The sequence below is a fragment of the Miniopterus natalensis genome, chromosome 1, assembly GCF_054644295.1.
Source record: "Miniopterus natalensis isolate mMinNat1 chromosome 1, mMinNat1.hap1, whole genome shotgun sequence".
NCBI lineage: Eukaryota > Metazoa > Chordata > Mammalia > Chiroptera > Miniopteridae > Miniopterus > Miniopterus natalensis.
This window is the reverse complement of record NC_142081.1, coordinates 58,061,132-58,078,567: the sequence shown is the minus strand read 5'-3', so window position 1 is coordinate 58,078,567 and position 17,436 is coordinate 58,061,132. Positions and strand designations below refer to the sequence as shown.

Sequence of the window (17,436 nt, the reverse complement as noted above, 5' to 3'; positions counted from 1 at the left end):
CAGGCAAAAACAAACCATTGAGTCCCTCCGGAGACAGCGGGCTGAGCGACTTCAGACCTTCCGCCGGACACGAAGCCTCAGCCCCCAGAAGCAGCTGAGTCTCCTGCCTAACAGGGATCTCCCCACCCGTGACCTTGACTTACCCAGCAGGCGCCGAGAATATCTGCAGCAACTGAGGAAGGATGTTGTAGAGACAACCAGGTAGGGGTAGACCCAGAACCCTGCAGTGAGTAGGCTCGGGGTGGGGGTGGGGGTGAGAGGGTTGTGGGGAGCAGGGTCTGAATTTCAGCATCCTGGAGACTAGAAGCTGAGCAATTCCAGGAGTGGGTCTTCTCTACCTGTGGACAAGTGGAGGTGGCTGCAGGAGAGTGAGACAAAGGGAACAAAGAAGATGTGAGAAGGAGCAGGGGGGAGGGTGGTGTGGGCAAAAAGTCCTGGGAGAGAATGAACAGAGAAGCTATGGCACACTGAGACTGCAGGTCAGCGCCTCCGAATGAAATACAAAACCAAAGACCCTGTAGGCAAAGAGAGGATGGGTCATTCAAAAGTGGTGTTGCACAGAAAGTAAAGTGGTGGAAAAAGGTATTCATGAAATACTGGGGTAGCAATACCTATACCAGACAAAATAGACTTTAAAACAAAGGCTATAATAAGAGTCAAAGAAGGACCCAGTGGCTCTACTTCTGGGCATTTATCTGAAGAAACCCAAAACACTAAATAAAAAAGACAAAATGCATCCCTCTGTTCATTGCAGCAGCATTTACAATAGCCAAGATATAAAAGCAACCTAAGCGTCCATCAGTAGATAAATGGATAAAGAAAAAGTGGTACATATATGCAATAGAATATGACTCAGCCATAAAAAAGAATTAAATCTTGCCATCTGCAACATGGATGGACCTAGAGAGTATTATGCTAAGTGAAATAAGACAGAGGAAGACAAATGCCATATGATTTCACTTATATGTGGAACCTAAAAAATGAACGAACAAGCAGAATAGAAATAAACTTGTAGATCTAAAGAACATTTTGACGGTCGTCAGAGGGGAAGGGGTTGGAGGAATGGGTGAAAAGATGAAGGGATTAAGAAGTACAAAATAGGGAGATGTAAAGTACAGTTTAGAGAATATAGTCAATAATATTGTGATAACTAATGTATAAGATGGGTACTAGACTTATGGAGGTGACCACTTTGTACAGTATATAAATGTCAAATGTCTAATCAGTGAATTGTATACGTGGAACTAATATGTACGTGAAGTATAATTGAAAAGTAAAAAATTATTTAAAGTAAGAAATAAGTGTTGAATAGGCCAGGGCCAAAGCCACCATGTTAGAAGGCACCTCTCTGCCCCTGTGGTCCTTCCCAGGAGCCCAGGGTCGGCATCGAGGTCTGCTCACCCACCCTCTGACATAGAGCTGATGCTACGAGAATACCAGCGGGCTCGTGAGGTGGCCAAGGTGGAGATGGCCCGGGCCCGGGCCCGACTGCGGGAGCGAACTGAACAGGAGAGGCAGAGAATCCGCCAGCAGATCATCTCCCAGCTGCTGAAGGTGGGAAACAGGGCCAGCCTCTGATTTCAGGGTGGGCCTGGAGCCTGGAGGCAGACCTCAGACTGGGTCAGTCTTCACTGGGGCTGCCTCAGTCATGGGATGTAGCATTTGGAGGAGAGCATTAGACCCCTGGTACCAGGTCAAAGCTGTGCTCACTCTCTGCATGGCATCCTCATCAGACCAGCTCCTGTCACTGGGCCAGAGTCTGGGAGAAGTCTTGTCTTGGTATATAGTTGGGGTGGGGAGGTGTGAGGCTGAGGCAGGAGGCACTGGGAGTGATGGGATCTGGGGAGGTGAGAAGGGGTGGATCCAGGGCTGTGGGTCATGGGTAGTGAGGGTGCACCGGAAGCTGGTTGATGGTGATCTGTCCTTCCCAGGAAGAGGAAAAACTACACACCCTGGTTACCTCCAGCCCCCTATGCACCAGCTCCAATGGGAGCCTCTCCTCTGGTGTCACCTCTGGCTACAACAGCAGCCCGGCCTTGTCAGGCCAGCTCCAGTCCTCAAGCAGTGTGGTGAGTAGGCAGATGATTGGTATGAGCTGGGGGCCAGGACTGCTAGGGCAAGAGTTTAGGCAGGAAGTTCTGCCTCCTGGAGGCCACTGCTGACATCTGATGGACAGTGGCCTTTGACCTTTCCTCTAGTTCTTTCTCTCTCTGTTCATTCATTCAACAAATGTTTATTTTGGAGGTGTTGTTTTAGGCATTTGGGGTACAGCAGTGAGCAAAACTATTCTTGTCCTTAGACTATTAGAAGGATAAACATAAAAGAGGTTATTTTAAAATTATTTAATTATTGTTATATAGATAAATAAGGGATGCTAAACCAGTGTAAAACGGGAGACCTGACCTAGTCTGGAAGCTTGGTAAAGATGCTATGAGACTGTAAGGGTGAGAGCACAGTAAAAGCCTAGGCTGGTGGTGTCCAGAGAGATGTGGTGGCCAGAGGACGGCCTTCCAGAGGACCCAGCAAGGAAGGCTCTGAGGGAGGAAGGGTTTGAGGAACTAAAAGACTTGTGTGGCTGGAATGTGAAGAGTGAAATGGGAGAATGCCATGAAAATGGACCAGAAAAAGGCAAGATCATGTAGACTCTATTGAGAATTCTGGGCCCTTTCTAATTCATCTGATTATATTACTTCCCCAAAGCTGCAGAAAAGCCTTTAAGTAGGGAGTAGAATGATGAGATTGTGAGAAGGGGGCGAGAGCAGCTCTGGTAGACCTGCTATTGACCATAGCAGAGCTGAGTGAGAGATGATGATTGTTTGGTTTAGGGTACTGCTGGTGAAGGAACAGGTGTGGATGCAAAGGAGAGAAAGCATCCACAGGGCTCGGTGGAGGAAGGGAGAGGGAGGAGTTGAGAACAATGCATGCTTTGGGTTTGAGCAACTGAAAGGATGATCTTGTAGACAGTGACGGGAGCCCTGGACGTGCACAGGTTTTGTGGTGAAGATCATGAGTTTAGTTTTGTGTTTACTGGGTTGAAAGTGCCTGTGAGAGATGCAGGGGGCTGTTGGAATACAGATCTGGAGCTCAGAGGTGAGATCTGGCTGGGGATATAAAATTTGAAATTCATTTTATAAAGAAAAACTTCACATAGTAAAAAATATATAGTTTTCAAACAGTAGCAAAGTACACACGTCAATTGCATATTTCAGTTGCCCATTTGCCCTCCCCAGAAGCAGCCATTCATCCCTGTTTGGTATATACTTTCAGAGATAGTCTGTGCATCTATAAGGCTATATCTTTTCATAAAGCACATGAACGGAAGCATACGGTACCCAGTTTGTTCCTTTGCTTTTTTCTCCTTAAAACATTTTTTGGATATTGAGTATCAGTAAATCTAGGGCTGACTCGTTCTTTTTAACAGTTGAATAGTGTTTCTTTTTTCTCTTTAATTGCATGTTCTTAAATGTGATGTTTGTATAGATAATATGAAATAGAAAAGGCAAAAAATATATATATATAGGTAAGGGTATATAGGGAAGTACTCATCCTGTTTCCCATCTACCTAGTCCAAATCCCTTACCCCATCCAAGAAAACTGGTGATTTTTTTGGGGGGTGGGAATCATCCTAGATAAAGTGTCTTTACGCATACAAAATAAAGCATATTATGGCACTGTTCTGTACTTTATATTTTTTTCCAATCAGTATATCTACATGACAATGTAGAAAACTTTCTCTTTTTCTTTTTGATTGCTTCGTAGCATTCCATTGTAGGGATGCACTGTAGTTTACTTGACTAATCCTCTACCTTGGGTTGTTTTCAGGTTTTTGCTGTTATTAACAATGCTGCAGTGAATAGCTTTGTGCATGTATCATTTCTTACGTGCGCAAATATATCTGCAGATAAATTCCCAGATGTGGACTTGTTCTACAAGTATATGAATTTGGAAATTTGATAGACACTGACAGATTTTCCCTCACAGATATACTGATTTTTACTCCCACCAGCAACAGGTGAGAGTCTACCTTCCTCCCACACTCTTGCAAACATATGAAATGTTTGGACTGTTGCTGAGTCATCTGTTCATACCCTTTGCTCATTTTTCTTTTTTTTTTTCCCCCTTACCAGTTACTGGGAGTTCTTTATATAGTAGCAAGATAGCCGTTTGCCTGATATGAATTACAAATGTTTTTCCCCAGTTCTGCATTCTCTCTTGACTTTACTTACTGTTTGGAGCCATTCAAGACTTTCTATTTATCAGTTTTCCTTTTATCGTGTCCATGTTCTAAATCATAATTAGAAACACATTCTCCATTCTGAAGCTATAAAGAATTTCTCATATTTAAGTCTTTGATCCATTTGGAGGTATATGTAGTATGAGGTGTGGATCCAACTTTATTCTTTTCAGGTGGCTATTCAGTTGTGCCTGTGATGCTTGTTAGATAGTTCATCTAGACAGCTCATCTTTGCCTCACCAGATTAAGACGTCCACTTTTCTTGTACTAAGGCTTATAGTATATTCTACTACCCATTGCCCTTCTTTTTTGAAATTTTTAAAAATATTCTTTTATTTTTATATAAAATTTAGGATCAGCTTGTCTAGTTTAATGATAGAAATTTGTTAGTATTTTTAATAAGATCATGTTCAATTTATGAATCGACTTAGGGAGAAATCACATTTTATGCTGTGGAATTTCCTAACTAAGAACATAGTAGGTTCAAACCTTTTTATGTTTAAGTTTCCTTCATATATCTCTCAAATTTCTTGTCTGATTTATTATTAACTGTTTTAACTTTCTTATTAATGTTGTAAACAGGTTTTCTCTTCCTTTATATATTCTATCTGGTTATTTTATATGTTTGAAAGCTGTTGATTGCTGTGTATTAATTTTGTGTCCATATTATTTTTGGTTGATTCTCTAGATCTGCACTATTGCAGTAGCCACTAACACAGGTGGCTCTCTTAATTTAAATTAATTAAGTTTAAAATTTTTGTTCTTAAGTCACACTAGCCACATTTCACATGCTCCATAACCACATGTTGCTCCTGGCTACCATATTGTACAGTCCTGCTTGAGATTTTTTAGGTGTACAATCACATCACCTGCAAATAGTGAATGTTTTTACCATTTCCTTTCCAGTTTTTGTGCCACTATTTATTCCTCTTTTCTAATTGAATTACCTAGTAGCCTAAGCATAAATAAAATAATAGTGATGACAGTGAACATCCTTGCCTTAATTCCAGGATTTATTGGGAATGCTTCTAGTGTTTCTCCATTTAAGTTAGACACTAACTTTTGAGCTAAGATAGATAATATTTTGTAATACTAAGGAAGTATCCATCTATTCCTATTTTATAGAGTATTCTTTTCCAGAATAGTTATTTCAGAGTCTTTGGAGATGATCATTTGATTGACTGATTTGGGGGCTAATATTGAACCATTCTTATAGTCCTGGAATTAGTCCTGTAATACAAATACATTATATACTTAAGCATATCATGTATTATTTTAATGTATTGTCAGTTTACTTGCTAATATTCAGGATTTTGCTTCAATATCTATGAGTTTTTCTGTAGTTTTGGTTTTACAATATATCTCAGGTTTTGGTATCAATATTATATTCCTTTTATAGTAAAAAGGGTGAAAGTTTTTTTCTTAGTGTTTAGGAATACTGTAGTTACAAAAGTAATGGAAACCTTATACCTATTAAATTGTCAAAAATTAGAAAGCTGAATGATGCCAGATGTTGGCAGGACTTTGGGGATATAGGAACCCTTATAGGGTTATGACCCAGCATTGCTAGCAGAGTTTATGAGGGAACATGTATGGAATTGTTTATTAAAGTATTATTTGAAGTGGCAGAGAGTTAGAAGCCATTAGCAAATCCATTATTGAGAGAATAGATAGGTAAAACATGGTTGATGCACAGATGGAATACTATGTAAGAGTTAGTCAACAGATTAGGTGGACTCCTAGGCAGAGTATTGAATGAAAACAGTCTGAAATAGGCATAACACTATTTGTATAAATTAAAACTACATATATCCAAAACAGTCCTTTTTGCAAGAATACATACAAACAAAAAGATATACCCCCAAACACTCAGAATGATTTAAGGTAGATGGGAGAGGGAAATGGGAATGAAAGGTGAAAACATTTTTATTTTTTTATTTTTATTTATTTTTGTTGCTGTTGTTTTAAATACATCTTTATTGATTTCAGAGAGAGAGAGAGAGAGAGACAGAAACATCAATGATGAGAGAGTCATTGATCGGCTGCCTCCTGCACACCCCCTGCTGGGGATCGAGCCTAAAACCCAGGCATGTGCTCTGACGGGGAATCGAGCTGTGATCTCCTGGATCCTAGGTCCATGTTCAGCTGCTGAACCACGCCCGGCCGGGCAGTGAAAACATTTTTAGAATGAAAATCTTTTAAAACTTGGTATAGTTATACTGTAAAACTAACAAGGCCTGGTATTTGGGGGGATTAATGCTTTGAAAAGTCTCTTCTATGGAAAGTGGTCTGTTAAGAGTAGAGGTTGGCAAACTATGGCCCTTTGGCCAGATCTGGCCCACTGCTTGCTTTTGTAAATAACGTTTTACTGGATATAGCCTCACCCATTTGTTTATGTGTTGTCTATGGTTGGTTTTATGTTACAGTGGCAGAGAAGAATATTTGCAACTATTCCAATGGTCCCCAAAGCCTTAAATACTTCTGCCCTACCCCTTAACAGAAAAAATTTGTCAACTCCTGGTTTAGGTTTTCCATCTCTCTGGAGTCCGTTTTGATTCTAACTTGTTAATTTCTGTTCTATTATTATTCTTTTTTCCTGTGATAATTTCTCAGTCTCTCCTTGTCTCATGGTAATTTTGTCGAATTTGTCTGCCTTCTGTTTTCTCATGATTAGATTGAGGTTTTGCATTTTTGGCAAGAATACCACAGAAGTGATGTTGGGGTTGCCAGGTAAAGCAAAGAGGAATACAGGATCCCAGTTAAATAAGAATTTGAGATAAACAACAAATATATGCCCCATGCAATGCCTTATTTTCACTACATTAGGTCAGAGGATGCATACCCTGACTGGGAATCAAACTGTGACCTCCTGATTCATAAGTCAACACTCAACCTTTGAAACATGCCAGCTGGGCTTTTCTTTCTTTTATGTTATTATAAATGGACTTTTTTCCTTAATTTCATTTTTGGTTTGCTAATTGATGCTATACAGAAATACAGTTGATTTTTTTATATTAATCTTGTTTCCTGTACCCTTACTGAACTCATTTATTAGTTCTAATAGTTTTTTAGTCAATTCCTCAGGATATTTCTTTTCCATTGCTTTTCAGAGAGAATGGGAGGGAGAGAGAGAGAAATATCGATGTGAGAGACACACATCAATTGGTTGCCTCCCGCACTCACCCCCAACCGGATCCAGTGATGGACCCTGCCCAGAATTGAACCTGGAACCCTTCAGTCTGCAGGCTGACACTCTAACCACTGAGACAAACTTGACTAGCATCTTAGGATATTTCATATACAAAATCATATCATCTGCCTTTGTTGTTTTCTTGCCTAATTGCCCTGGCTAGAATCTCTAGTCAGTGTTAAATAAAAATAAGAGCAGACATTCTTGTTATTGTTCTTAGAAGAAAACCATCCAGCATTTTACCATAAAGTATGCTAACTAATCTTTCGTAGATAATCTTTATCAGGTTGAGGAAATCTCCTTCTAGTCCTAGCTTATTTAGTAAATCATGAAAAGGTGTTGGATATAGTTAAATACTTTTTCTGCATCTATTGAGATGATAATGTGGAATTCTTTATTACTATGGTGTATTACATTGATTGATTTTTATATTGAACTAACCTTGTATTCCTGGGATAAGTCCCACTTACTCATAGTGTGTAATCCTCATGTGCTGCTAGATTCATTTTACTGGTATTTTTTTTGAGGATTTTTGTGTCTGTATGCATACAGGGTATGGGTCTGTAGTTTACTTGTGTTGTTTTTATATCGGGGTAATTTGGCCTCATAAAATAAGTTGGGAAGTATTTCCTTTTATTTTCTGGAAGAACTGTGAAGGATTGGTGTTAAGTTTTCTTTAAATGTTTGATTTCACTAGTGAAGCTATCTCATCTTGAAATTTTCTTTGTGCGAATTTTTTTACTACTAATTTAGTATCTTTGTCTATTCAGATTTTCTGTTTTTTCGAGTCAATTTTAGTAGTTTTGTCTTTCTAGGAATTTGTCCATTTCATCTAAGTTATCTAATTGGTTGGCATATAGTTGTTTATAGTAGTAATTTATTTTTATTTTTCATTGATGTAAATATTTAAAGTTTAAAATTTGCCTCTGAGCACTGCTTTAGTTGTATCCCATAAGTTGTGATATATATTTTTATTATCTTTGTTTTGTAGTAATTTTGCAATTTCAGTTTGTATTTCACCCTTGATCCAATGTTAAAGAATTTTGAAAAAACTTTTTGGCAGAAAGGCCCTTTTTTCTGATTTTATTTTTAGTTTATTTGCTATGTATTGAGAGAATGTATGATTTCAGAGAAAGTGTGGTTTCTATTTTTTTATATTTATTGAGGGTTTTTTTGGTCATAAATATACCATGGACATCTAAAAATTATTTTTGTTGACTTATCCTCATTATGTGGTCTTTTTTCTCAGCTTTAGAGGTGTATATGTGTTTTATCATTAGGAAGTCTAATTTTTAATATTCTTTTCATGATCATTTTTATATCTTTAAATGGTCTTTATTTCTTGGTTTAGCAGTTTTCTTTTCACTCTGCCTACAAAACATGAGGACATCAATGTATTTCCACTTTCTTTCCTCTTTTTCTCTTTACCTTTTGTTATAGTATTTGCACTGTTTATGATGTTTGCATTCAAAGTTTTAGTTCTTGTGCTAGATTAAGTGGACTCTGCTCACTTCCAGCTCTTTGCCATGCATTCCTCTTTCCATCCTACTAGTAATTCTTCCTTTCGTAATTTTCTCAAGAAAGACTCAAGGGCACTGGATTTTCTAGGTTCTCTAGTTCAAATACAGAATATGCCAGTTTACACTCTTAAATAACAATATGTAACAGTACCTATTTACTCACTCTCCGCTTAACAGAATGCTATCAAGGGATTTTTTTTCTTCAGTCTGCCAATCTGATAGGCATAAATAGTGTTTCATTTCAGTTTTAATTTGCAGTTCTCTTCTTGTGTCTGAGATCAAGTGTCTTTTCAGATGTTTAAAAGCCCTTTGGTCTTTTTGCTCTGTGCCCATCTCTGTTTGGTTGTCCTTTTGTATTTGGAAGCCCTTCTTTATAGTAAGAAATTTATCCTTTTTTGTCATTTGAGAGGCCAGTGTTTTCTCCTAGTTGTATGTGTTTAGTTTCTTTATAGTTATTACTATATAAAAAATTTTAATTTTATGTTGTCTAGTTTTTATCCATCTTTTCTTTCATGGCTTCTGGATTTTGTGCCCTGTTTAGGAAGGTATTTGCCCACTATGAGATTTAAAAATTTTTATTTTATCATAATATTAAATTTTCCCCCACCCCTTATATTTTTCAGCCAAAAGCATAAAGAATTTTGGCATGATGTAGAAAATGGGTCTCTGATGTAACTTTTTTTAGGTGATGACTCCATTGACTCAGCAATATTTATTAATTCACAGATATATTTTTGGAAGTCATTAATGTAGCCCTGAGAACAGGTAGGATCACCTAGGAGTATATTATAGAGTGAGAAAAGAGGGCCTGGGCTTGAGTCTTGAAAAAACCCTTGAGGGGAATGAGCCAACAAGGGAAATGGGAAGAAGCACCAGAGAGATCAGAAGCCTGGGGACTTGGGAGGTGAGCATCTCAAGTGAAAGGGAGAGGCTGGCTGAGTGGAAGTGAGCTGAGAGGCTCAGTAAGTGAGGACTGAGTTGTTCACTAGATCCAGCCATTGGGACCTTGGCGATTGCTGCTTGGTGGAGCAGGGAGGCAAAGGCTAGATTTGAGTGGGTTCAGAAAGGAGTGACAGGTGGGAGATGGCAAACAGTGACAATCCTTTCAAGAAATGTATCTGTGAAGGTCAGGGGGGCAGAGATGCCTATAGAGAAAGGTTTTTAAAGGTGGGAGACTATTTGCATGCTTAAATGCTAATAAATAGGAAGAATCTAGTGAAGAGGGAGAGGTGGAGGCAACAAGTGAAGAAAGGTATCAGTAGTGAAATGTTCCTAAGAAGGGGAACTGAGATCTCAATTTGCCTAAAGTTGGAGAGGCCACTTGTATTTTGCAGAAGAAAAGGAGGTGAGGAGATAACTGCTTGTTCACTTCTTCTTGTCTTTAAAGTAGCGCTAGGTTAAAAACTGATGATAGCTAGTATGATGGGTGCCTGTAGACCCAGCAGAGGTCAAGGGTCATGTCATTGAGGAACTGGCTGAAGTTAAAGGTGTGATGACTGTATTGCAGATCCAGAGGATTAGGTCCATCTGGTTCCAAATTAGGACTTTTGGCTAAACTGCTGTACCTGGGGCTCGGGCCAAGGGTCTAGCTCCAGCCATAACCTCATTCCTGTTGCAGAGTAGTGCAGAGGTCCCCCGCCCACTGACCCCTGGTACCCAGTGCTTTCAGGCCCCAGTTCATTCTGATCCCTGTGGAACTTCCCTACAAGCAACTTTTGAGCCTGTGGCTCAGAGCAAGGAGAGGTTGTCCAGGGACTGGTTTGTATTGCTGTTGACCTCCTGGAGCACCTGGCCTCCTGTAATCGCGATAGGGAAGATCTTTTTCACTCAGTCTTTATGTTGGAAGCTGTTGGTGTATTTCAGAGGCAGAGGAGATAATTCTGCACTGGCTTTTTGGTGGCCTGCTCTCTCTCTCCCTTTGTTCTAGTCTTGAGCATCTTCTCTTCTGCAGGGGGACACAAATTTGCCTGATTCTGGAGACTCTTGGATCGGGGATGTGCAGGGCTGTTCTGCAGTGAGGAACAGTCACCTGAATCTGGCTGGGTCTGCCTGGAAGAGCTGCATCTACAGTGAGTGGTGGGGGCATAGCCACCTGCCTGGTTTGGGAACTTTGGAGGCTGAGGTCTGCTAGATCCAGGGAGTTAATATCCCTCAGAAGCTGCTGCTGCTGCCCAAGGCCCTGGTGCTCATGCTGCCTCAGAGCCTCCACCTCTTCATTGTAGGTCGCAGAGCCTCTCTGGGCAGTTGTTGCTGTTCTTCATCCAGTGTGTCCAGCCAGGGGACCTGCTTCTCTTCCTCCTATCAGGATTTGGCCAAGCACATTGTGGACATCTGTATGGCTGACGTGAGGAACTGTTCCACCTGTTCCCCACCGTTTCTTGAACAGTGCTCAGCTGGGAAAGAGAAGGGAGGGAAAGATCAGGGTGGAGGGTCAGCAGGGCTGATGTGGCTTCTTCAGTGGCTTTCTACCTTGACAAAAGGGGATTTCAGTAAATGCTGGCCTGAGTGACCAACCCAAGGGCCTGGTTTATACCATACCCACTAATTCGGGTGTGGTTGCTGTGTCCCTAGGTAATGGCTGCTTGCTCAAATGATCTGCACAATCTTTTTAGTCGCCAGGCAGCAGCTGGCTGGAAGTAAGTTCCTTTGTAGTGTCTTGTCCTAATCCTGTTGTCCTGCCTCGCGCCTCCCTCCTTTCCCTTCTCCATCCTAAGCTCCTCCTTTGTGACCCTGGAACCCGTTTCACCTCCTCCTCCTCAACCACGGCATTCCAGGTATCAGGGTGAGGAGCAGGAGGTGCAGCTCTACTACAAGGTGTTCTCCTCTACTCGGCACGGCTTCCTGGGGGCTGGGGTGGTGTCCCAGCCGCTGTCTCATGTGTGGGCAGCTGTGAGTGACCCCACCCTGTGGCCCCTGTACCACAAGCCCATCCAGACAGCAAAACTGCATCAGCGAGTGACCAACAGCATCAACCTGGGTAAGTCTAGGGAGGCTTCTGTGGGCTCTACCAGGGGATAGGTAGCAGGTCGGGAGGCTGGGTACTGACTACCTCCAGATTGCTCAGGCTGGATGTTGGGCTGTGGGATGATGGGGTCTTGGGGGGGTGGGGAGGCTGGACTGGGAAGGATTTAGGACTGGGTCTGTCTACGCACCTGCTGACTCTCCCCATCCCTGACCCTCCAGTGTACTTGGTATGCAATCCAGCCCTGTGTGCACTGAAGCAGCCCCGGGATTTTTGTTGTATCTGCGTGGAAGCCAAAGAGGTACCTGCCTTGCTGGTGGTAAAGATATTATGGGAAGAACTTGGGCTGGAGTGTTGTGAGAAGCAATCTTTGTGGGCCTCAGGTCCTCTGGGGGAAGGCAAGCAACTTGGGTGGGAGTAGGGGTGACAAGCCAGGCCTAGTGCTGCCTTCTACAATACTGACCGCACTGGAGCCCATCCGTTCGATCCACACCACATAGGCAGGACTCACATGGCTGTCTGTCTGTCCCCAGGGGCACCTTTCTATCATGGCAGCTCAGTCTGTATATGACACATCCATGCCAAGACCCAGCAGGTGGATGGTCCGAGGGGAGATCCTGCCCAGTGCCTGGATCCTGCAGCCCCTCACCATGGAAGGAAAGGAGGTCACCAAAGTCATCTACTTGGCTCAGGTGATGTACCCTGTGCAGCCAGCTTCCCAGCCCCATTGGAGTTTTGTTTAGCTGGTCCATGTCCTTCAGTGCCCAGGCCCTGTGGCCTGAGAGCTGAAGACTGAAGGGCTTCTTGGGTCACAGTAAGGGGAGTCAGCTGGGAGTCACAGAGGAAAGAATGAGAAAGGGGAACTATTACCAGAGAGCCCAGCAGCCTACCTCTGGCTGTTCCCAGGGTCCTCAGGAAATACAGGAGTTACTGAGAGGCAAAGGCAGCAGTCTCAGCAGGAGAGAGAGAGCATGACCCAGTCTATTTGACTCTACTCCCAGTTCCCTGACTTAACCTTTGTCTCTGGGAGGTAAAGCTGCTTAGATCTGAACAGCAGAGCCAAGGTCTGTAAGTTCCAGGACCGCAGAAAGTCTGAGGAGTTTCACCCATCACGACAGCCGGGGCGGGGGGGAGGAGGGGGGCACTCTCAGGTCTGTCTCTACCTTTGACTCTTCCCTCTCTGCTTTATTTCAGATAGAACTTGGTGCTCCAGGTTTCCCCCCTCATCTCTTAAGCACCTTCATCAAACAGCAGCCACTGGTTATAGCCAGACTGGCATCCTTCCTTGGTAGTTAGCATCTTACTGTCAAGATGGTGCTGCTGAGATTCAGGCCCAGGATGCTCCAGAAACTCTAAGGCAGCTCTTGTTCCTCTCTGTGAGGCTCTTCCTGATGCAAGAAGAGCCAAGGCTACCTGCATGGCCAACTGGGGAGACAGCACTCAGCCCTGAGTTGCCAGCAAAGCCCAGTCAGTAAGTACTTGGGCACAGCTGGCAGCTCTGCAGAGCAAGGGGCCTGAGCTCCTGACCCTGGCCATCCAGAGCGAATGAAGCTCAACTCATCTTCTTGGAGTTTTCACCCTTCTTTCCTGTCTCTGGGACCCTATGGCAGACAAGCTGCTCAAGGACCAGGACTGGACATAGCCAGTGGAGCTGGGAGATGGCAGTTCTCTGTCACAGTGCTTCCCTGGTGCGGCCCAGCCCTTGGGCTGGTAGGGAGACAGCCATTGGCTAAAACTCTGCTCAGAAATTGGCCTCCAGAATTCAGTTTCACTGTGGGATGGAGTGTTACCAAAACAGAAAACTGGTTTAAAAAAAGCTGCACAAACCAGAAGAGTGATTCAGAATCGTTTCTCCTTGAATTTTTACCGAACGCTTTATTATTACTTTTCCACCCTCTTCCTTTTCCTTACAGGAGAAGACGTTTGGGTCTTTGTCTCAGTCAGGAGTATTGAGCAATGCTCTGTCATGGAGCCATCACTGCAGAGCTCAGTAGAATGAGAAGACCACTCACTGTAGAAGCTGGCTGGACAGATTTGGGGTCTAGCTCTTTAAGGGAGGATGCGGTGGTTAGGAAGTGGGCAGCCTGATGCTGGCTGCTGACAAGGCAAAAGGAATTTCAGAGATGAAAAACTGCCTTTTGACAATGGGAGAGAACATAATAGACCTCCTAGAAGAGGTAAGTGGTTAGTGAGGAGGAAGCTCAGTTCCATTCCTTACTGCCCTCAGAGCCTGGGTCAGTGGTCTCGTTAGCATTTTACAGTGCTGCAGCAGCCACACCTATTTAGGATGGATGGAGAACGGGTAGTTTTCTTTTGCTTTAGCCCGGCTGGTTGTGAGCTTCTGAATATTCTGTATGGTTACGTGGAAGAGATTCCCAGCTTTAGTTCTGGTGCCCAGAAGCAGGTGACTGAGTGGGGAAGATGATGTGGTAAAAAGGTAAATTTCTGTAGAGTACAGCAGAGATTTATTTTTCTAAAAGTGTTTGCAGGATTTTTTTCTCTTACCTCAAATTTATTTATTTATATATTATTGAATGGTTTTTAAGTTGCCTTTAACCTTTTATTTTTCTGGGTTTTCAATTTTAGCGACACTTGATATATTTAACACCCTATTTATGTACTCCCAAAAAACCACCTCTTTTCATATAAATCTCTTACCAAGACTGTTGATTGAACTGTCAGAACACTTGCAAATTAAAAGTCTGATATGTACTTTTATTAGTGAAGACTGTCCTGGGATAACCTAAGTGTGTCATTTGAGCTCAGAATTTAGCCTGGAGATGGCAATAACTACTCATGGCCCAGTTTCAACTTACACAGTTTACATGGATGTACTAAGTGCTTTCCATGAACATGGCACTGCTTTAAGGCATGTAAATAGCAACCAGATTCATTGCCCAGTTAGGGCCAGCTGTAGCCCAAATACCAACCATAAGCAAGGATTCCAGAAGAGTCATTACCACACCTAACAGTGACCACAATCCCCTGGAAGGTACCTCTTTAACAGATGTGCATCTCAGGGGCTTCTGAGGCAGAGCCAGCAATGGGAATTGAGCATGGGGTAGCCCAGAGGTGACCTTAACCCCTTACTAGAGAAACCACACACCAGGCCTGTGAGTCAGCAAGCTAAAAAATATTAACAGGCTGATATAGCAAAATGCTAAAGTGTTAAAGATAATCCACAGACCTAAACTATCATGATAAAGTCAGCTTTTGGTTTAGACAAGTGATTTACAGACTTCATTGTGCATCAGAATCACCAGAAGGATTTGTTACACCCCAGGTTGGACCCCACCCGAGTTTCTGATTCAGTGACCTACATATTTGTATTCCTAGAAAGTCCCAGGTGAGCCTGAGGCTGCTGGTCTGGGGACCACACCTTGAAATCTTAATAATTAAGGGAGAGCAGATATAGGGCATCCCCAAAAAATGTACACTGAATAATTATAAAGGCAGTGTTTATTAAAATACATTCATTTTCAAAATTGAGCTATCAGCTAAGCTGTTAAAGTGTGTGTACATTTTTTTGGGACACCCTGTATATAAAAAGGAACTTAATTAGTCTACTAGCTCATTAGCTGCCTCTGTAATTCTTAATCTTACTGCTTAGAGTAGGCCTTTAAGGCTAGCACTAAGTTTCCTAAATTGGACCTGTGCTAAGTTTAACTGAGTGACCTTTAACCCATCATCCTTGAGCCTTCAGGTTTTCCCCTCTGCTGGCCTGCCCATCCCACCTTACTCAGAGCTGGGTGTCTGAAGTATCTGCTGCTTACCTTTGGGCTCAACTTCCTGATGTACTGCTTTTGTTCAGCCACCCCTAATGGGTGCAGAAAGTTCTCAGGCATTGAGAACTTCCTGAATTTCTGTAGGAGAAACTGAGTTTAAAGGAGTGACTGGGATGAGCTGAGGAAAAGGCATAGGTACGGCCTGACTGGGCAGAAGCATGATTGCAAAGTGGTAAAGAGACACTCCGTGGGACTTCGAGTAAAAGCTCTTCACCAGCTTTACTGTCACAGAATAGACCCCTCTAGGCCAAGAGACTCACCCTTCCTTGGTTCAGAGATCTCAGAACTTTTCCCAAGAAATAGACAGGATTTTGTAAGTCATTTCAATAGGGTTCACTGAGTACCTTCTTCCCCAACAGCCTGAATCCCCACAGATTTTACAGGACCTTAATTCACATTATCAAGGTAGTGTGTGCTTAAAAATCAATAGATCATTTAGAGATACGCAGAATGCTTTTGTTGCAAGCCAAATCACATTCCCCAGCGCTAACAAAACAAGCTTAAGAGCTGCCACCATCTAGTTTAATAGGGAGTACTGTTGAGTAGAAGCTTATCCTAAACCTTTCAAGAGTTGCACAGAAGCCAGTACTGTTGGCAGTGAGTCAGTAGGGCCCTCCTCATATGCTGGAACACTGGGCAGTGCTAGGTGGCCACTCGTACAGCTAGCTCTACCCTATCAACACTCAGCTCCAAGCCCACCTTGAGACTTTGCAGCCTTCTACAGGGAAGAATCAGACATGAAGCCCTCGGTGAAGAGTTTATTTTAAAAAGCTCTAGTGTTCTGCCCCACGCTTGGCCTCTGGTTGGAGCTGGAATCAAGAGTTACCTGCAGAGGGCTTAAAGCAGGGAGGTGCGGGGGTAGAGCTGGGTTTCTGTTGGGAGAGCCCCATCTCATCTGTTGTGCATTTTTAAAGAGATGGCAGTCCAGCTCCTGGTGGTAAGAAAATGTAGACTCCCAAGATTCATGTTTTAACTTTACTCACAAGTTAAGCAGTACGTCATTTGGCTCTGTCATGATTTCCCAAATCATAGTCTTAAAGATGCTGGGATAGCAGCAAGTGGGGCTCAAGCCCACATACATCATTTCATTTAGCATCCAAGAAATAAATGCCAACTCTTCCGCTCCAGGACTGGAGTCTCTAGGCTTTTCCACCATAATCCTGAATCAGGCAAACCCTCCTCCTTCTAGGACTCAGGGTGGCGAGCCTGCAGTCAATGAGAGGCCAGGCAGCCAATACTTACTTCACATGTAAGCAGGAAGCCTGATTACAGATTCAGCTACTCCTGCACCAGCAAGAGTGAGTCAGCATTGGGCACTTGGGGTGATGCTGGGCTCTTGGGCCTCCTCCTGAGGCACAGTCAGGTGAAGTGCCATGGTTCTGGTGAGACTTCAAGGCAGGGCCACTTTTGAACACTAGCTCTGGGCTAGGACAGTCCCCCGGTTTGGCTGCACCAGCTCACAAGCTCTTAGCTGGGGTTCTGGCATCTGGGGCTCAGCCAGAAACAGGTTGAAGAGTGTTGCTAATTCTTCAGCGAAGTCCTACAATAAGAAAAATTACAGAAAAGGCAGATACATAATTCTGAATGGTTCATCCGTTCTATTAAAAATCCCAAATATCAAGCCCCACCTATCATATTTCCTAACTGCCCTCTACACTGAAATGGCCCTGAAACCTTGTCCCATTAAGTACTCTGGAAGAGTAAACTGACGGAAGGCTCAGAACCATCTAGTGAGTACTTATCAC

The 17,436-nt window shown here is 42.8% G+C and overlaps 2 protein-coding genes across 3 annotated transcripts in view; one reads left to right on the top strand and one right to left on the bottom strand.

Annotated features, from left to right (window-relative positions):
- The window catches only part of STARD9 (StAR related lipid transfer domain containing 9), a 101,933-nt gene extending 87,309 nt beyond the window's left edge, over nucleotides 1–14,624 (top strand). For both annotated transcript variants that reach the window (XM_016212304.2, XM_087822090.1), the window contains 10 exons: nucleotides 4–201; nucleotides 1,371–1,554; nucleotides 1,932–2,069; nucleotides 10,896–11,013; nucleotides 11,167–11,288; nucleotides 11,516–11,580; nucleotides 11,719–11,921; nucleotides 12,128–12,207; nucleotides 12,440–12,598; nucleotides 13,101–14,624. In XM_016212304.2, coding sequence (XP_016067790.2) covers nucleotides 4–201; nucleotides 1,371–1,554; nucleotides 1,932–2,069; nucleotides 10,896–11,013; nucleotides 11,167–11,288; nucleotides 11,516–11,580; nucleotides 11,719–11,921; nucleotides 12,128–12,207; nucleotides 12,440–12,598; nucleotides 13,101–13,202 — 1,369 coding nt within the window. In that variant the 3' untranslated portion in view covers nucleotides 13,203–14,624. The remainder of the gene's footprint in view (nucleotides 1–3; nucleotides 202–1,370; nucleotides 1,555–1,931; nucleotides 2,070–10,895; nucleotides 11,014–11,166; nucleotides 11,289–11,515; nucleotides 11,581–11,718; nucleotides 11,922–12,127; nucleotides 12,208–12,439; nucleotides 12,599–13,100) is intronic.
- Nucleotides 6,158–17,436, bottom strand: part of CDAN1 (codanin 1) — a 31,776-nt gene continuing 20,497 nt past the window's right edge. Inside the window, exons 28-29 of the mRNA XM_087821978.1 lie at nucleotides 15,680–17,231; nucleotides 6,158–11,337 (exon numbers count right to left, since the gene is read on the bottom strand). Of these exons, the coding sequence (XP_087678104.1) occupies nucleotides 17,106–17,231 (126 nt within the window). The 3' untranslated portion in view covers nucleotides 6,158–11,337; nucleotides 15,680–17,105. The remainder of the gene's footprint in view (nucleotides 11,338–15,679; nucleotides 17,232–17,436) is intronic.